Genomic DNA, 20,031 nt, shown 5'->3' on the forward strand with positions numbered 1-20,031 from the left:
CAGAGTTACAACCATAATGCTATATGCTGTCTCGGATCCAATGACAAGAGAAAGGTGGGATATTAATTAATTAATTAATTAATTGTATTCAGATCTTGTGGTAATTTAAATGAAAAAATTATCCCCCAAGTCCATCATCAACTACCTGTTTCAAAGACCAAAGGAATGCTAAGACACTGTATATAAAATATATATAGCCCTTTATTTCATTACATAATAGAACTATTCAGAGCAAATGTGTTTTAGCCTTTTCCTCTGGGGCATCTTTCTTCAGCTCCTCAAAGAGGAAGGCCATCTTGTCCATCACTGAATTCAGCAATCCATAAACCTAGAAACAGGAACCAATTCAAATATACTTTTAGAAGAGAAGTAACATATTTAAAGGAAAATACGAATAAACACTAATCTTTCTTACATATATACTCAAATACACCTAAACATTTTTCATGGGTTTTGTGCTTCCTGTAGCAAACACAAGACAGGGCTAGTTGTAACTGTAAGGTTGTTTTGTATTGTGTATCACACGCCTATATTAAATGCTGACTACAAGTCTCAATGCACTTAATGATGGAGGGGTTCCATCTATAAACTTTGGCTATAGCAAAGTTTTAATGTGTAACTTTTGGAGGCATGTAAATTTTAACCATATGCCAAGTTATACACTATGCATTAAATCCACTGGATGCTACATAAGGAAGCTAGAAAGGAGCCCTAGCCAATTCCATGCAAATGCAGTCTGTCTGTCCAGTTGAGGCACATGCAGACTCACAAGTACAGGTTTTGAAAAGAGGCATCACTCACATCATTGCACCAGAGTTAAGATTTTAAGTTCCCTGACTGATAGAGCACGTGTTTGAATCGTCACAGAAGCCACCCCGACTCTCAAACAGTAAACCTAATCTAATCTAAGTTTATTCCAGAATAAATCCTGTAATATAACTGGTTTCCAAAAAAGTGTGTGGGAGTGAATTTAACATCCTTCTTGTAGATCTTCAATTTTATTTTATGCTTTGGAGCTGGGCCAAAAAAAAGTATCGCTGCTTGTGGATTTACAGCTTCAGGGTATTTTGACAATAGTCAATCTTTATTCAACTTTTTTAATGTACCCAGAGGCACTAGATCCTGTCGAATTTTGGAAGCTAAACAGGGTCAATCCTGGTTTGTACTTGGATGAAAAACCTCCAATGGCCCCATAAAAGCATGGGGGAATAAAGACACACAACAAAGCTAAACCTAGACACTCTTTCAGGGAGTATGAACGAAGATGAAAGAGATGTTAAGTCAGTGCTATTCAAAGAAGCAGTCAATGGACCAGTGCTGGTCCACAAATCAACAGCTGCTGAGCCTGCAGAATTTCTAGGAAAGAAAGATACAATTTTGTGTGTGGCAGATAGCTTAACAACCACTCCTTCAAAAAACTTTTCTTTTCAGGCAGTTTTGAAAATTTTTAGGACCATGCCAATGAGTGCTGCAAAGTGTTTTAGTTATGTTGATAGTTTTTTTTAATGGTTTAAACTGTTTATTTTTAATACTTCCCATGTATTTTAGGGTTTGTACATTTTTTAGGCTTTGGATTGTATACTATATTGTTTTTGGTGTTAGCCACTTTTGGGATTCTTTTTTAGAGAGATAAAGAATGATAGAAATAACAATAACAACAATAATAATGCAAGGTGGGTTGCAGCACTTCAAAGAATATAATTTGGTCTTCTAATGATCTAATTTGATAGGGCAAAGTGAATTAGGCTGAAGTCCTATACTCAATTTCTTTCCGTAATTTTAATTAACTCAATACTTCTCAATAAATATGAGTAGGATTCACTGTTAGAGAAGTTTCAACTGAATATTATATTTCAAGGTACTATTCTGGAATATCAGGGCAACTCTTATTGGTATATTATCTGGGGTGAGGGACCACTGACCCTTACTGGTCTAGATTTGGCATCCTAATCCTTGGTCTCTGTGGCATCTTAAAAGACAGCCATCCTAGAATAGGGATGTTCCTATCTGCAGAGAAAAGCAGAGAAATCACCGAAGAATAAATCTGAAAGCTGGAGAAGACCCTAAAAGGAGTTATGTATGAAGGATTCACTCCAAAAACATAACCTAAAAAGTTCAGAAGAATCAAGAGTTCAGGAAAAGTTACTTTTTGGAATACATCTCACAGAATCTCTCAACCAATCACTCTGTTAAAAGATAGTCCAAAAATATTGCTTTTCCAAACTCTAGACAAAAATATTTCAATCATCTCACAATGCATGTCAAGCTCTAAGGGTAACATAAGGCACCATGTACTGAAAATGTGGTACAAATTCCTAGATAAGACATAATCAGAAGAAAGTCCAATTAATTTTACTGGTATGTACAGAGAAATAACCAGGGAAAGTAATAAAGTAATAACCAGGGAAACAGAAGCAACAATTCTGGATACACTTACTTCACCATAAAGTTTCTCATGATATTTTTCCTGCACAACAGGATCCACTTGTTCACGGCGGTCTGGTTGTTCTGCTTCAGCAGCATCCACAGATATTGAGACTGTCTCTTTTGCTTCCTTGACGGAACTTTTTGATTTTTTCTCCTCTTTCTGTTTCATCTTTCTGCTGTTTGAACGCTCCTGCTAAGAAAGAAGGATAGTAAAGAGATCAGAGACAATGAACTTGTACATAGACCAGACACGGAATTTCATAAATCGCTGACAGTGGGTTGTGTGTCTGAGACTGTCCTTTTAGAAGGTGCTCAGCCCAAGAAAGAAACATCCAACAAGTTTCTTGGGAATCTTTCAAATACCTTCCCAGAACTAGTTCTTCATTTTCCCAAGACTTGTATTTTTGAAAGGCCTAAATATATACCTCTTTAGAGGCTCTTCCTTTTTCTTTTTCTTTCCCTGCAACCTTCCTATCTTCTTTTTGAACTCTCTGGTCCTCCCTCCCCGTCTTTACAGGTACTGGTGTCATTTCAACTGCTCAAAAAAGAAGGAGGAGGAGCAACAACAAAAAGGGAAAAGAAAGAGTAGTTCATTTATTTGTGAATCCAAGCCTTACAACTGATCAATATTATACACATCTCTCTGATCCTATAGTAACAAGCATTGATTTTCTTTATAAAACAAAAAACCCTGCAAATATTTACCATTGACTCTATACTTGGATTAGGAAGACTATCTGGCATCTCACATACTCCACTCCTTTTCCAAGTCACATCTGGTCTGTTGAGGTGAAAACATACCTGACTCTGTTGGTACAACTTCAAGGTAGGTGTCTTTCTCAGGCATACCAAGCAGGGATCTGAGCATCAGAGAGTGCGTCACCAGGCCATCAATTACCTCACACCACAACTGGAAACTGTAATAGCAAAAAAAGTTCATTTTCCTTCTGGAAGAAGAGGAAGGCAAATTAGAATTTTCTCACCTGTTTCATGGTTCTTCCCTGACCCCATAACAAAAGGCAGACTAAAAGGTGAAGAAACTGTTCTGCTTCCAGTAAATTTGACAAATTCCTCAATATCCTTTTGCAGAGAGGTAAAGGCCATTTTAATCCAGCAGGCCTTTAGTTGATTTTTAGGGAAAACCAACTTTCTATTATGTAATGGGCTTTTTACTTGTTGTGGTTTGGTGGTTTATGGTTTTAATTTTCTATGTTCTGTTCCTTTTTAGCTTTTACTATGAAATACTGTATGACAACAGCAAAAATTCCAAGGTGTTATAACCAGAATTTCTGATGTCAAAAAGTATTCTGATTTTGTTTTTGTTGTTTGGTTGATTCAATTTAAACTGGAGGCAAATTATCCTTTGACACATGGGTGAGTTCAATTTTAGAATGCAAAACTTACTCATCCCATTCCTCTATGTTTAACTTGCTCATATTGAAAGAAAAGAAGATATAGAACTAGCAAAAGTATTATGTACTAAGACAACATCTCCAAGCTAAAGAATGTTACAATACCTTTCAATCTGCTGATAATATCAAATTGCACAATGAGCCATGTTTCTCTATGTAGCCCTCTATTTTTGATGTCTCTTAATTATTCAAATCTTGCAGTTTTTGTCTTAATTGCCCACTTTTATGGAAATCAATTCTTATGTATCAATGTGAGGTTTATTTAAAAGCGAAATAAAGTTATGGCTTCTCTGGTGCAGTCTTGCGAGTATTGGAGCTCCAGTCCTGATCTATGACACAGGGTCTTCTTGACACAATAAAGGAAGGGGAAACAAAATGCTCTGACCATCTTAAGACAGTGATGAGTAAAAAACATATAAATAAGGAATGTATAGTACAGCTTTTATAAACAGGGCAACTGGTAAGTTTGAGTATTAAACTAAGAAGACCCAGGGTCTTGTTCCCATTGAACCATGAAACTCACTGGGTGACCTTGGGCTACTCACTCTTTTTCAGCTTAACCTAACCCATGAGGCTATTGTGTAGATAAAATCAGGAGTAAAATCATGTTGACCAACTTCTACATATTAGGAGGGAAGGTAGATATATATGTACCTAATGAACAAAATTAATTTGGAACACCTTCTCTTCCATGCATCAAACTACCTTTCTGGAAGCTATGCATCTTCTCTAGTCTACAGAAAATTGATTTAGATTTTCTAAGCTAGGTAAGGCTTTTGCAAAAAAAAGTTAAGTCCTGTGAAGCATCAGCAACCTACCATATGCAGTACAAGAGTTCTGTCCATGTCGTCAAAGGTGCAATACAAAGTTCCAGCGCTGCTTTATTGAGCTGAGTCAGGGCAGCTTCTCGCTCATCTTCCTCAGGGATTGCAAGCACAGACTAATGAGATAGAAATTACAGTAAACTCTCCCTCTCTTCTAGAACTTCCAAGTATTCATTGCTTTCCATATCCAGCCCAATAGCATCAACAACGCCAAAGTAACAAAGGAGCAGTAGGCCTTGTCCCACAAATTTATCAATAGCAACAGTTGATTAAACTATCCACACCACAACAACATGGTATACTTTTCCACTCCTTGCTCTTATCAAAACAGCAAAATATATACAGTATTTAGAGATGATTTTTAAATCCAAAAAGTTTATGTGAACATGGAGTCTCTTCTATGTTTCAGAGGTCCAAATCCATGCCTTGTAAATCATGTGGCTTTTAAATTTTAATGTATAACTCTTGTTAGTCTCAATTTTTGAGTTTTGTTTTTAAATGTCTATTTGGCAAAATGTGATTTTTTAGAATTTTTAGTTGTGTGATGCCTAATTTGTTGTAATGTCTGATGTTAATGTCTAATACATTATTATTTGATTTATGGTTTATTTATTTGCTTTTTTGGTTGCACTTTACAGCATTGAATGCTTGCTGCTGTATGTTATGAACTGCCCTGAGTCCCCATTGGGGAGATAGGGTGGGATGGAAATAAAGTTTTTATTATTATTATTATTATTATTATTATTATTATTATTATTATTACGCAGAGTAATATGCATATTTCTGATTCCAGTTCAGGTAAACATTTTGGATTTTAAAAACACAACTCTGAAACCTAGTTTGAAATTATGTGTGACCTGTTTCTGTGCACACATGTTAGGGTCTCAATTGTGAACATGATCCTGACATCCTTCTTTAAATATACCTGCTGCCAGGACTAGAAATGTTTAGATATGTGAGTAAGAAGGTAAAACAAAAGATATTTCCAAAAATAAGACAAATACAGAACATGGTCATAACACCTGTTTGAAATCTGCAACGGAAAGATTCCACTCCACCCGATCCACTGGATCCACTGGCTTCATCTCCTGCACCAAACGCTCAGGCAAGCGAGGTGTCACCTCTTCTACCATAGACTTCCTTGCTTTTGAAATATCTGGGGAGACACTCTTACGGTGACTAGTGTCCTCGGGACTCTTCTGTGCTTCCACCGCACTCTTTGGTGGGGAGTCACTGTACATATAGACTTCCACCACCTGAGGAGGGTTCATGAGCTTGTCCCATAAGTCATGGAGCTCCCTTACCACTTGGTGCTCGTAGTATAGCTACAATAAGAGGAGATAAGAAGGGAGAGCAAGGAAGAATGACATCCCACATATTCTGGCATATTTAATAAACATCTGAATAGATTATAATTAATAGATCAAGAAATCACCTCTTGGATACATTTTGAAACCTCAGAAACCTTATCTTACGAGCAAGCTAAATTTCAAGAAAGGGTAGCTCAGCCTACCGGAGGCTGTATCATTCAGTTTTCTTTTCAAATTAAATCTCTTTTTCCCCCCAGCTAGTCTGATCAGACAAGGGAGTTTCAGGTATCCCAACAGAGTGAAGTCATAAAGCAGAGATGAGTAAAATTAAGCCCTTCACACATTATTGCTGTTCTCAGATCCTTCAGTGTTGGCTCTGTTGGTGAGGGCTGATGTGAATTGAATAAAAACATCTGGAGGGCTTAATAATAATAATAATAATAAATAGTAAATCTTTATTTGTACCCCACCTCCATCTCCCCGGGGGGATTCGAGGCGGCTCACAAAAGCACTATAAGTGCCACATATAAACCACAATGCATAAGTACACAAGTATAAATATATAACATAAATATAAAAAGCAACAATAAATAAAATCATAAAATCCCACTAAACATTGTAAAAACTATAAAATTTCCTAAAATGCAGCAAAATCTGCGAACAAGCCAGCTATCTACAATAACAAATTGTGGAGTGGCGCAATCGGTGGGTCATGGGGCTGGCCAGATTACACAGGCTCAAAGGCCTGTTTGAAGAGCTGTGTTTTTAAATTCGCTTGGAAAGCTTGAAGGGTAAGAGGTAGTCTAATTTCTTTAGAAAGGGTCTTCCAGAGCCGGGGGGTCACTCCCAAGAAGGCCCTCTCTCTTGTCCCCACCAACCATATTTGAAATGGTGGTGGGACTGAGAGAAGGGCCTCCCCAGCAGATCTCAAAGCCCACACCGGTTCAACACACAGCTATTTATTTATGTCCCATTGTTGTTGTCGTGTCCCTTCAAATTATTTCTGACCTGTGGCAATACTAAAGGAAGGTTTTCTTGGCAAGATCATGAGGCTGTGAGAGTGCTACTTGCTCAAGGCATCATGGCTGAGTGAGGATTTGAAACCTGGTTTCCAGAGTCGTAGTCCAATACTCAAACCAGTATACCATGCCGGTTGGCCATATGCTTCTATTAACAATATGCTGAGCCTCAAAGACAACCCAGATGTTAGCTGGTCACAAAGATAACCTTAAAACACATTTTGTCCTTCACTGACTAAGTGCCAATCAGCACACGTTACATAGGAGTAAGTCCTATTGGAGTCATTGAGATATATTTGTCAGGAGAGACAAGTTCTACAGAAAAATTCTGTCTTTTAAGGAATCCTTTTGAAAATAAAATACTCTATCCTATTTATTTATTTTTTATTTATTTATTTATTTATTTTTCAAACTTATATGCCGCCACTCCCCTAGGGCTCGGAGCGGCTTACAAGAACCGGCTAAAATCAACAATTTAAAAAACATTTTAAAAACATCATTTAAAAAAAATCTTTAAAACATCCTAAAAGCACCTTTTAAAACATCAGCAACAGAACTCAAAAGCCTGCCGAAACAGGTGTGTCTTACATGCCCTGCGGAAGGCCAACAAGTCCCGCTAGGCACGAACTTCAGGTGGCAAGGTGTTCCACAGAGATGGCGCCACTACTGAAAAGGCTCTGCGTCTAGTTGCAGTTAGACGCAAGGTCTTAAAACTGGGGACTTCCAGCAGGTCTTGGTCCTCAGAACGGAGGGATCTCTGGGGTTTGTAAGGGGTGAGGCGGTCCCTCAGGTACATCGGCCCTGGACCATGTAAGGCCTTGAAGGTAAGCACCATCACTTTGAAAGTGATCCGGTGCTCAATTGGTAACCAGTGCAGCTGCCGTAAGATTGGTGTTATGTGGCATCTTATGGGGACTCCCGCAAGGAGCCGGGCAGCTGCATTTTGCACCAATTTGAGCTTCCGGATCACCGACACAGGAAGGCCAATGTAAAGGGCATTACAGTAATCCAGTCTCGAGATGACTGTAGCCTGGATCACTGTAGCCAGGTTGTCCCTAGATAGATAGGGGGCTAGCCGTCTAGCCTGCCGAAGATGAAAAAAGGCAGTTTTGGTAACGGCGGAGACCTGGGCCTGCATCGTCAGTGAAGGGTCCAAGAGGACTCCCAGACTCTTTACTAGTGAAGACGGGCGTAGCACTTCACCATCCAGGGTTGGCAACTGGATATCCCCACTGCCCGGTCGGCCCAGCCATAGGATCTCCGTCTTTGCTGGATTCACCCTCAAACTACTGGAACGCAACCATCCAATAATGGCCTCGAGGCACTGGTGAAAACTGTCGGGTACAGACTCCGGTTGGCCTTCCATCTTTAACACAAGCTGAGTGTCGTCAGCATATTGATAACACTCGAGCCCGAAATCTCGGACCAGCTGAGCAAGTGGTTGCATATAGATGTTAAACAACAGAGGGGAGAGAATGGCCCCCTGAGGAACCCCACAATGTAGAGGGGACCTCTCAGAGACCAGGCCCCCCCTCTCCACTCGCTGTCCACGGTTGTGAAGAAAGGAGGCCAGCCAATTTAAAGCTGTCCCCCTAACTCCAGCAACGGCAAGGCGGTGGGTCAGAAGATTGTGATCGACTGTGTCAAATGCTGCTGTGAGATCCAATAACACAAGCAACACCGACCCGCCCCGGTCAAGCTGGCATCGGAGATGATCTGTGATGGAAACCAATACAGTCTCTGTCCCATGCCCCGCACGGAAGCCAGACTGGAAAGGATCCAGTCCGGCTGTGTCGTCTAGGAACTGCTGCAGCTGCACCGCTACTGCCCTCTCAATCACCTTGCCCAGAAATGAAAGATTCGAAACTGGGCGGTAGCTGGAGGGAACCAAACGATCTAAATCTGGTTTTTTCAGCAGAGGAGAGACCACTGCCTCTTTTAATCCCTCTGGAAAGACTCCTTGCTCAAGGGAGCTGTTTATTATCTTCAGCAGCGGGTCACGTAATCCCTCCAAGCAGGATTTTACTAACCAAGAGGGACACGGGTCAAGGGAGCAAGTGGTCGGTCTAGCTGCAGCTATGAGCCTATCGAGACCCTCTGCGTCCAGTGGGATGAACTGGTCGAGGGTGGGCCCAGCAAGTGGCCACGGAGTCTCAAGTTCTCTCATTGTATCAGTTGTGGCGGGGAGGTCCCGGCGTAGTAGTGAGATCTTGTCAGCAAAATAGCTTTGAAAAGCCTCGGCTGAAGGGGTCTGATCATCACTTTTTGGGTTGGTAGGAACCGTCGTTAGAGATCTAATTATTTTGAACAATTTTGCCGGGCGTGAGCTGGCGGACTCTATCAAAGAGGCATAGTATACTCTCTTTGCTTCGATGGTAGCATGCTCATAGGACTCCATAAATGCCCTGTAAGCTGATCTCGAAGCTCTGTCATGAAGTTCTCGCCACACGCCCTCTAGCCGTCTCTTTTCCCGCTTCATCGATCGAAGTTCCTCGGTGAACCAAGGAGACCGATTTCGGCGGGGTTGGAGAGGGCGTCTAGGGGCGATCTCGTCGAGTGCATTGGACAGCCTGATGTTCCACATGTCCACCTGCACATCGATTGAGTCGCTGACAGGCTCCAGATCCTTCAGAGCATTCTGGAACCTACTAGGTTCCATAAGTCTTCTTGGGCGAGCCCAAATCGGCTCGGCGCCCTTGCCAGGTGGGTAGGCATGCTCCAGCCTGACTCTCAGGGCACAGTGATCCGACCATGGAACCTCTAAAATAGAGGCTTGGGTCACTTGAATTCCTGCGCTGAAGATCAAGTCTAGCGTATGTCCTGCTTGATGCGTGGGCCCAGTACTGCAGAGCAAGAGTCCTAGTGTCTCCATGGTAGACACTAGGTCCATAGCCGCTGCTGAGCAAGAGTCCGTATCAGCGTGGACATTGAAGTCCCCCAGGACAACAAGTCTGGGGAACCTCAAGGACCACTCCGACACAGTCTCGAGCAGCTGGGATAGGCTGTCTGCTGGTGCACTAGGCGCACGGTACACCAGCAGAAAGGCCATGCTCTCAGGGGAATCCCACACCAGACCAACACATTCAGTGCCAGAGATGTCCACAACAGGAACTGCCCTAAGAGAAAAGCTTTCTCGGGAAAGCATAGCCACCCCACCCCCCCCGCCTCCCACTCCGCATCTGGTGGGTGATTACATAACCTGGAGATGTTATTTCCTGGAGTAGGATCTCGTCCCCCTCTTGGATCCAGGTTTCAGTGATACACACTAGGTCAGCTCCCTGGTCAGTAAGAAAATCTCTGATAGTAGCAGTTTTATTCCTTATGGACCTAGCATTCACCAACACCAGGGTAGGAGGGGAGGAAACTGGTCGCCTGTCATAGGTGCACTTGGGGATAGGCCGCAGGTCAGAGGGGGGCCGAGTCTTCCGTCGACTCAGCCTCCCTCTAATATTCGGCCTGAGCCTACCGTCATATCTCCCCCTCCCAGAGATCGTAGGAATTCCCATACACAGACCTACTTCTCTTGGGGGCTCTACAGCAGAAACTAGGTGCCCAATGTTCGACTGGCCCCCTGAAAAGGAGGTGGGGCATGGCCAATTACCAAGTGGTCATAAATAGAGCCCTCAAAGTAATGAGGGGCAGGTGTAAAGGCCAGAACACCCGGCCAGCATTGTGGGTGGGGGGGTGATCTAGGGGACGTCAAGTCTAGGTTCCCTCGAGAGTGTTGGGATAAGTTCTTAACTCCACCACACCGGGAGGTCACTCTCTCTTTTATGTCCACAGTTCTGATACTCGAATCCCAGGTACTAGTGTTTTGGGGGCGTGCTCCCTTCTCCATATTAACAGATCTAGAACCACTTGGTGGAACATTGGCCAATTTGTGGGAGAAGGGAGTAGTTGTCCGGTTACCGAATCCTACTCCCCAGAAGATTCTAGTCTTAAATTTCTTTTGATGACAGCCACGTCTCTGAGACCTACGATTTGGAGGCTTACCGGTTCCCATCATTGTATATTTGTCCATGTCTGGGGCTTCAGGTTCTATGGGAATAGGGTTGTGACTCTTGCATTTAGAGAAGCTGCCTTTTGTATCAGTGCTAAAGCAGTTTTGTTTTTATGAATTCATGTACATCAACTAAGCACATAACCACTGAATAAATACACAGTCTTCTATTGCTGATCTACTAATGTTCAAATATGTAGCTGTATGTGCAGCAAACTAATGCAGAATTAGAACACAGATTAAAAACAGTTGTATGTTTGGAAAAAATGTCTTTACTAATGAAAATGACTATTTAGTGTTTTCAACACCACACAATCCCCTTTCATTGAGCATGGCAACTGGAACTTTTGGGATGAAGTCCAAAACATCAACCAAATCAAAAGATTTCCAATCATCTATATACTGTATATAAAAATGTAATGTGCGTTTTTTCCCATGGAGTAAATAACAAAACCACTGAACCAAATCACACCAAATTTGGCCACAAAAGACATAGTCATCCAATCAATGCCTTTCAATAAAAAACCTAGAAAAATAAAGTCCAAATTACAGAGGGCAAGGAAGAGCCGTTCTCCCCCTGGCTGCCAGTCAGAAGGGTAGGCCCCACTCCCTTTAGGCCCCGCCACCTTTGTATCCTACCAACCCAGTCAGCCACAATGGCAAGAGGCAGGGTTCACTTAGGCCTCTTCCACACTGCCTATATAATACAGATTATCTGATTTGAACTGGATTATATGGCAGTGTAGACTCAAGGCCCTTCCATACAGCTATATAACCCAGAATACCAAGGCAGGTAATCCACAGTATCTACTTTGAACTGGATTATCTTGAGTCCATACTGCCATATAATCCAGTTCAATGTGCATTTTATACAGTTGTGTAGAAGGGGCCTCATATAATCCATTTAGAAGCAAATAATATAATATTATAAATATAATATATAAAAATTACTGTGATATAATAAAACAGAACAATATAACCTCTAAAATCAGGACAGTCAAAAGAACAACACTCTGAAAACAGGGGAATTCAAGACAGGAAACAGCCAGGGCCAGATAACATCACCCAACAAAGGATTCCCTCAGCGAGGAAGCTGAGAAGGGAGAGAAGTACTGTATATTATCAAAATCATCATCATCATTATTAATATTATTATTATTGTGTTGCTGTGAACCATGAAAATGAACACAGTCTGGCTCCAAGTATTAAAAAACACTAAAATCAGAACACTAAATAAAGAACAACATTCTGAAAACAGGGAAATTCCAGACAGGAAATAATCAGGCCCAGCTAACACCTCCCAACAAAGGGAGAAAACAGCCAGGCTTTGAAGCTGAAATGCCATTAAATGCTAATCATTCTGGCTAATTGCTGCATTCATACTTCCCTTCAACATACAAGATTTCATTCTCCCGCCCTGGACATTATTCCATGGGGATATAAACCCCACTTGCCTCCTATGGGAATGCATTTTTGGCCAGCATGAATAACACTGAATATTATTATTATTATTATTATTATTATTATTATTATTATTAAACTTTATTTGTACCCCGCTAGCATCTCCCGAAGGACTCGATGCGGCTTACAAAGGCCAAGGCCTCAACACACAATATAACAATACAAAACAAAAGGCAAATTAAAAACAATTAAAACAGTATAAACAACAAACAATAAACAATACGCTAAAACACAATAAAACTGGGCCGGGCCAGAGTAATGGGTACAAGATTAAAAGTGCTGATGTGACAGGTGATATATAAGGCTTCTAGGGCAAGTGCAGAGTGCGATATACGATCTAGTTCTAATAAAGTGCTTATGGGACTTGGAGTTGGAGATTTCCTATTAATCTGGGAAGGCACATTGGAACAGCCAGGTCTTCAAGTTCTTTCTGAAGACTGCCAATGTAGGGACCTGTCTGAGATCCTTGGGGAGGGTGTTCCAGAGTCGGGGGGCCACCACGGAGAAGGCCCTGTCTCGTGTCCCCACCAACCGCGCTTGCGACGCAGGCGGGATCACGAGCAGGGTCTCTCCAGATGACCGAAGTGAACGCGTGGGTTTGTAGACGGAGATGCGGTCACGGAGGTAGGATGGTCCCAAACCGTTCAGGGCTTTGTAAGTAAGCACCTGCACCTTAAATTGGGCTCGGAAAGTAAATGGCAGCCAGTGGAGCTCCTTGAACAGGAGGGTTGACCTCTCTCTGTAAGGGGCCCCAGTTAACATCCTGGCTGCCGCTCGTTGGACCAGTTGGAACTTCCGAGCCGTTTACAAGGGCAGCCCCACGTAGAGCGCATTACAGTAGTCCAGTCTGGAGGTGACCAAGGCATGGACCACCCCGGCCAGATCAGCCTTCGCGAGGTACGGTCGCAGTTGGCGCACGAGTCTCAATTGTGCGAAGGCCCTCCCAGACACCGCCGATGCCTGAGCCTCGAGCGTAAGCGATGAATCCAGGAGGACTCCCAGACTGCGAACCTGTGGCTTCAGGGGGAGTGTAACCACGTCCAGCACAGGTTGCCACCCTATACCCCGGTCAGGTTTACGATCAACCAGGAGGACCTCTGTCTTGTCGGGATTGATCTTCAGCTTGTTCCTCCTCATCCAGATAGACACAGCGGCCAGGCACTCGTCCAGCACCCGAGAGGCCTCTTTGGAATTAGGTGGAAAGGAGTAGTAGAGTTGTGCGTCATCTGCATAGAGGTGACACCCAACTCCAAAACTCCGGATGACCTCTCCCAGCGGTTTCATGTAGATGTTAAAGAGCATGGGAAACAGAATAGAGCCTTGCGGGACCCCACAGCTCAAAGGCCAGGGGTCCGAGCAGGCGTCTCCCAGCTTCACCATCTGGGATCGACCCTCCAGGAAGGATCGGAGCCACGACAAAACCGTGCCCCCGAGACCCATCCCAGAGAGTCGTCCCAGAAGGATACCATGATCGATGGTATCGAAAGCCGCTGAGATGTCCAAGAGAACCAACAGGGTCACACTCCCCCTGTCCAGCTCTCTACGGAGGTCATCCACCAAGGCGACCAAGGCTGTCTCGGTGCCGTGACCAGGCCTGAAACCAGACTGTGACTGATCTAGGTAGTTGATGTCATCTAGAAAGCCCTGGAGCTGGGAGGCAACCACCCGCTCCAGCACCTTACCCAAGAAAGGGAGGTTGGAGATTGGTCTGAAATTGTTCAGCACCGTGGAGTCAAGGGAAACCTTTTTAAGGAGTGGACGAAGCACAGCTCGTTTCAGATGAGATGGAAAAACCCCCTGCTCCAACGATTCATTAATGATCAACACAAACCAATCAACCAGCCCCTCCCTGGCCAATTTAATTAGCCAAGACGGGCAAGGGTCCAGAGCCGACGTGGTTGCCCTCACAGCCCCAAGGACCTCCACCACAGTCTCAGGAAGAACAAGCCTAAAAGAATCCCACAAAATCAGACAAGCAGATGCCTCAATCACCTCCCCTGGCACTGTGGTGAAATTGGAGTCGAGCTCAAGGCGTATCTGAGCGACTTTGTCTGCAAAATGGTGTGCGAAATCGCGACACCAAGTTGCTGGGTCGTCAAAAGTCTCCTCCACCACAGGTGGCTGAAGGAGTTCCCCAACGACCTGAAACAACTCCGATGATCTATTTGCTGCAGACGCTATACGGGTAGTCATATAGGACTCCTTGGCTGCCCGTATAGCCACGGTATACGCCCTAAGAAAGGCTGTAGCCCGTGCTCGGTCGGACACGTCCCGAGAACTCCTCCAAGTGCGCTCTAGCCCCCTCCTCGTATGCTTCATCACAGCCAGCTCCCCGGTGAACCAGGGAGACGGCTTGTCATGACGCAACGTGATGGGGCATTCGGGAGCGATCGTATCTATCGCCCTGGTCACTTCCCTGTTATAGAGATCGACCAGGACGTCAACAGGATCGCCAGGCTCCATGGCAGGAAGGACCCCAAGATTCCTCAGGAATCCCTCCGGATCCATCAGTCTCCTGGGGCGGACGATCTTAATTTGTCCTTCACCCCAGCGGAGGTTTAGGGTCGCCGAAAGTCTAAAACTGACCAGATAATGATCAGACCATGACACAGGAAGGGTGTTTTGTTCTTCCACTCTGATCATTCCACTGTCCGCCACAAAAACTAGGTCAAGTGTGTGTCCAGCCTGATGGGTAGGACCAGCTATAATTTGTGATAGCCCCATGGTCGTCATGGCGGCCATGAAATCCTGAGCTGCACCAGTCAAGGGGGTCTCAGCATGAATATTAAAGTCTCCCAGAACCACCAGATGCTGGGAGACCAAGGCCGAATTGGAGACCACCTCTGCTAGCTCAGTCAGGGAAACTACTGGGTCGTGGGGTGGGCGGTACACCAGCAGAAACCCCACGCTATCACGGTTCCCCACCCTCAGGTGGACGCACTCAAACCCAGATGCCTGCAGAACAGAGCATCTGACCACGGCGATGGATTGCCGATAGACAACTGCGACCCCTCCTCCGCGCCCCCCCAGCCTAGCCTGCTGATGCACTCCGAAGCCTGGTGGGCACAGCTGAGTGAGAATAGTCTTGCATCATCAAAGCCTGGCAAATCTTCTGTTTTCTGAGGGCCACAGCCTTTCGTTTTGAGTGTGTGCGCTCAAGTACTGCATATGGTCACTTCTTCATCTACACAGGGAGTAGAAGAACAGAAAATATTGCAAGGAACAACATTAAGAAAACAGGGAAATTCCAAACATGAAACAATCAGGGCCAGCTAACGACTCCCAACAAAGGATTCCTCCAGGGAGGAACTGCCAGGATTTGAAGATGGAAGGCCATTACATGCTAATCATTTTGACTAATTACAGCATTCATACTTGCTTCCAACAGAAAAAAGGAACAACCAGAAATATTGTATATTCACAAGCTTTAGGAAATATTATATACTAACTACTATCACCAATTCCTCAATACTTTATTTCCCATACTACCACACTTTGCGACAGCAATGCATGGCCGGGCACAACTAGTATTTAATGTTTTTAGATGCCCTCACCATTAGTCAGGCTAGTTTGAAGTAATGGGAATTGCAAGCCAGTTGATCTCTGAAGTGACTATGTTAATTACTCCTAGGATAGTTGTAACAAAGACCTAAAAATGAACACACGTTCTTAAAGTGTCTATTCCAAGTCTTAAAATACTTGGAATAGACATACAAAATCATCACATCTTCCATTCTTCAGATAAAATAATAAGAACAGATCTCATTTTGAAAGATCTTGTTTCTTAATTTCCTCTACTATCTTGCAACATCAGACATAATCTGCAATTTTAAATTACACATACCTTTTATTAAAATATAATTCTCTAAAGTAGCAGTTCTCAAAGTGTGCTCTACAGAGCCCTTGGGGCTCCATGAAGCATACTGAGGTGCTCTGTGGTTTCCACCTCCTCCTCCCTCTTCCCCCTCCCCTCCCTTGCTGCCAAAAGCCTCCCCGCACCTCCCTTGTCATCAAAACCCTATTTCCCTCCCACTGCTTAGAGGATGCTTTGATTGTGCTTTTCCTGCATGACAGAAGGTAATTGAACTGGATGGTCCATGAGATTTCTATTATCATCATCATCATCATCATCATCATCATCATCATCATCATCATCACAACAATATTGTATGACACAGCAAACAAGATAGATATGCTGGATTTCGTATCACAAAATCACAAGTTGAACACTTTCCAAGTGTCTAGGACTGTGTGATGTATTTTTGGATGATGTGCGCAGATCCCAGTAGGGTGGCCTTTTGCAGTTGGCAGATCGTAATTTTGTCAATGTCTGTTGTTTCCAAATGCCGGCTGAGATCTTTTGGCACGGGACCCAATGTGCTGATCACCACTGGGATCTATTATTATTATTATTATTATTATTATTATTATTATTATTATTATTATTATTATTATTATGAAGTTTGGGTGGCCATCTGTTAGGAGTGCTTTGATTGTGCTTTTTCTGCATGGCAGAAGGGGGTTGAACTGGATGATCCTGGGTGACTTCCACTGAAATACTGTTAAGTTTGTGTTGGTTAAAATTGTTCTTCAAAAATTTGCCCATGTCTGACATAGTAATACAATATATAATACTATATATAAACATTTCTTGGGGCTCCATGAGAAACTTTTGCTTCAGAAAGTGCTCCGCAGCTGAAAAAATTTGAGAACCCCTGCTCTAAAGAAGTAACTGCATGTGATCATGGCTTCTATTCCTCATAACTGTTAATGAACAGCATAGGATCTGATTTGATTTTTCAGGACAAATTTACAGTATTATCCAATTGCATTTTTAGTCTTTTCACAACGTTAGTTGTTATTTTTTTGAGGCTGAAATGCTTAAAAACCAGAAGAGTTGGGCTTGGGATACAAATTACAGAAAATGCAGTAGGACATGCTACCTCTGATGTCAAACAGAAGGAGGGAGTGCCCAGGTGTTGAGTGTTCGGCATCCTGAATGCTCAGGGGAGACAGTTAAGTGGGACCATCCCAATAACCTCAGGCTTGGCTTCTGACAGCATGCCCAAAGGAGAGAACTGCTGAGCATGTGTGAAAAGTCAAAACAAATCAGGAGACCATGTCCCATGTGCCGATGGATGGTCACTTGCTTTGTTTGCTTTCATTATTTTCTCCTTTTGTTTTGATCACTTTCAGAGTCGACCTTCTTCACAGGTGGCACAAGTTACCTCTGGATTTTTTCTTAGGAATAACTCTTCCTCCGTGACGTAGGCATCAAGAGGAGACCGTGCTCGCTCTGGGGTACGAATTTGATCAAGCAGATCCTTGAGGTTCTCTTCCACAATGACAGCAGCTTCACGCTCTTCCAATGTTTTCTAAGAGTTCAAAAAAGGCACAGAATCTTCATTCGTTTGTAAATATCAACTAGTGCACATTCTTAGTACATTAGCCTTTCCAGCAAGATACGTAAATCATGTGGCTCTGGCAATGCAAAAGCAAGAAGGGGGCAGGGAACTATGGCTTCCATGATGAGCAGAAGAAATGGGGTCCACTGGGAGACTGAATCCACACCTCTCTACTCAAGAAAGAACACCACAAAAAGGGAAAGATGGCCCTCACCCTCAACCTGGATATAAATTCACAGTGCCCTACTTGGTTCTAGCATAGTCAAAATCTCTGTACTCCTTTCTCTTGTCTTTGCTTTTTGTTTATACATTCAAGGGCAGGGGCAATTTTGTAACTAGTGGGAAATATTTGGGGCCACTATATGTATCTGAAAAGGCAAGCATGTGTGACATTTATGAACAAATAATGATATGTCACATACCTGAATTTCCAGTTTGGTTGAATATACCATAGCTTCAAATATGTTATTTACAATTTCCTTCTATCAAAACAAATGCCACATTCTATTTCATGTGAATCTTTGAAATAGAGAAATATGGATTTCTTCTGTGAAATGAAACCACTCAAAATGCTAGAGCAGTTTCATTTCATCATTAGTTTTCTGAGATATTCCTAACTTTATGCCACATATCCTGAAATGTGCTAACTGCCAAGGTTTGCCTTGGAGAATAACATTCTTGAGAAAGAGGTTTTTGTGTGTCCTCCCAAAACCAATCCTATTGAAAACCAGAATACATAGGTGGTGGGACCATCATCTGAGTGAGTGAGAGAGAATGAGAATGAGTGAATCTTCTTAGTACCTGGCTTTGTCAACCCATTGACGAATCCCTGGTTAAAAAAAAAAATCACCTGCTTTTTGAATTCAACCACCATATTTGTGTTCCTCATGAGATATAACAAGGAACAATTTGAAGACTGCTTATTCATGCCTCTTTGACCATTCAGGAATGTTACATAAGTAATACCTAACAATGTATTAGGAACATTTTAAATCTGTGTGTCCAATAAATACAAAGAACATACATGGATGCCTTCCTCCCTCAGCTACTACTTATCTTCATAAACTCCCCATGATGCACAGCAGGCTGAACATGTGTTGTGGGCTCCATGATGAAATAGATATTTAAATTCCCTAGTCTTAAATGGCCGCTCTAGTCACTTCACCAGATCAAAGTGGTGGTTTATGGACTGCTGCTGTTCTGTGAGCTATAGGCTGCTGGTGCATGATATGTTTCCAGAAATAAAGAAACAGTTATAGCCACAGGGCACAAATATTGTCCCAGTCGCTAGCACATTAGGAAAAACTCCACTAGTCCCACATATCAGATAGCTTGAGAAGGCTTTATGGGTGACGTAACTCAGTGAGATCCATACTTCTGCATCCATTTGTCCACCTGACCATGGCAGAAAAGGTATTTGTGTGTATCTGCTTTTGCAGCTGTAAGCCCACTCCGCTTGCAACACCAACCACCTAGATCTCATTCCTCTCCCCGCCTTGTTTAAAGCACAAAGTTCAGTTTCTGCCCCAGCTACCCTGTTTCCCCTAAAATAAGACATCCCCAGAAAATAAGACCTAGTAGAGGTTTTGCTGAATTGCTAAATATAAGGCCTCCCCTGAAAGTAAGACCTAGAAAAGTTTTTGTTTGTAAGCATGCCCGCCGAACAGAACACCAGAGCATGCAGGATCAGTAAATGTACGTATCATAGTGTGTTGTACATGGAAATAATTGTTTAAAGCACAAAGTTCAGTTTCTGCCCCAGCTACCCTGTTTCCCCTAAAATAAGACATCCCCAGAAAATAAGACCTAGTAGAGGTTTTGCTGAATTGCTAAATATAAGGCCTCCCCTGAAAGTAAGACCTAGAAAAGTTTTTGTTTGTAAGCATGCCCGCCGAACAGAACACCAGAGTATGCAGGATCGGTAAATGTACGTATCATAGTGTGTTGTACATGGAAATAATTGTAGTAACCAGAAATTCTTGATAGGATTCACAGTTTGTCTGGTTATGCTGGTTTGTGATGACAACTACTGTAAAGTATATAATAAATGTTCATTTTTTTTGTTCAACAATAAATGGAATCTTCATGGAAAACTAAGACATCCCCTGAAAATAAGACCTAGCACATCTTTGGGAGCAAAAATTAATATAAGACACTGTCTTATTTTCGGGGA

The 20,031-nt window shown here is 42.9% G+C and overlaps 1 protein-coding gene across 7 annotated transcripts in view; it reads right to left on the bottom strand.

Moving 5' to 3' along the window:
• mycbpap (MYCBP associated protein) overlaps window positions 1–20,031 on the bottom strand; it is a 44,849-nt gene that overhangs the window by 1,591 nt on the left and 23,227 nt on the right. For 3 of the 7 annotated variants that reach the window (XM_062970574.1, XM_062970575.1, XM_062970573.1), the window contains exons 13-18: window positions 17,682–17,828; window positions 5,686–5,988; window positions 4,658–4,779; window positions 3,229–3,344; window positions 2,853–2,962; window positions 2,438–2,620 (exon numbers count right to left, since the gene is read on the bottom strand). In XM_062970574.1, the coding sequence (XP_062826644.1) occupies window positions 2,438–2,620; window positions 2,853–2,962; window positions 3,229–3,344; window positions 4,658–4,779; window positions 5,686–5,988; window positions 17,682–17,828 (981 nt within the window). Of the gene's footprint in view, window positions 1–183; window positions 329–2,437; window positions 2,621–2,852; window positions 2,963–3,228; window positions 3,345–4,657; window positions 4,780–5,685; window positions 5,989–17,681; window positions 17,829–20,031 lie in introns of those variants that run through there. The other 4 variants (XM_008104511.3, XM_016991368.2, XR_010002857.1 and 1 more) reach the window with 4 other exon arrangements.

Source organism: Anolis carolinensis, chromosome 2 (genome assembly GCF_035594765.1).
Source record: "Anolis carolinensis isolate JA03-04 chromosome 2, rAnoCar3.1.pri, whole genome shotgun sequence".
NCBI lineage: Eukaryota > Metazoa > Chordata > Lepidosauria > Squamata > Dactyloidae > Anolis > Anolis carolinensis.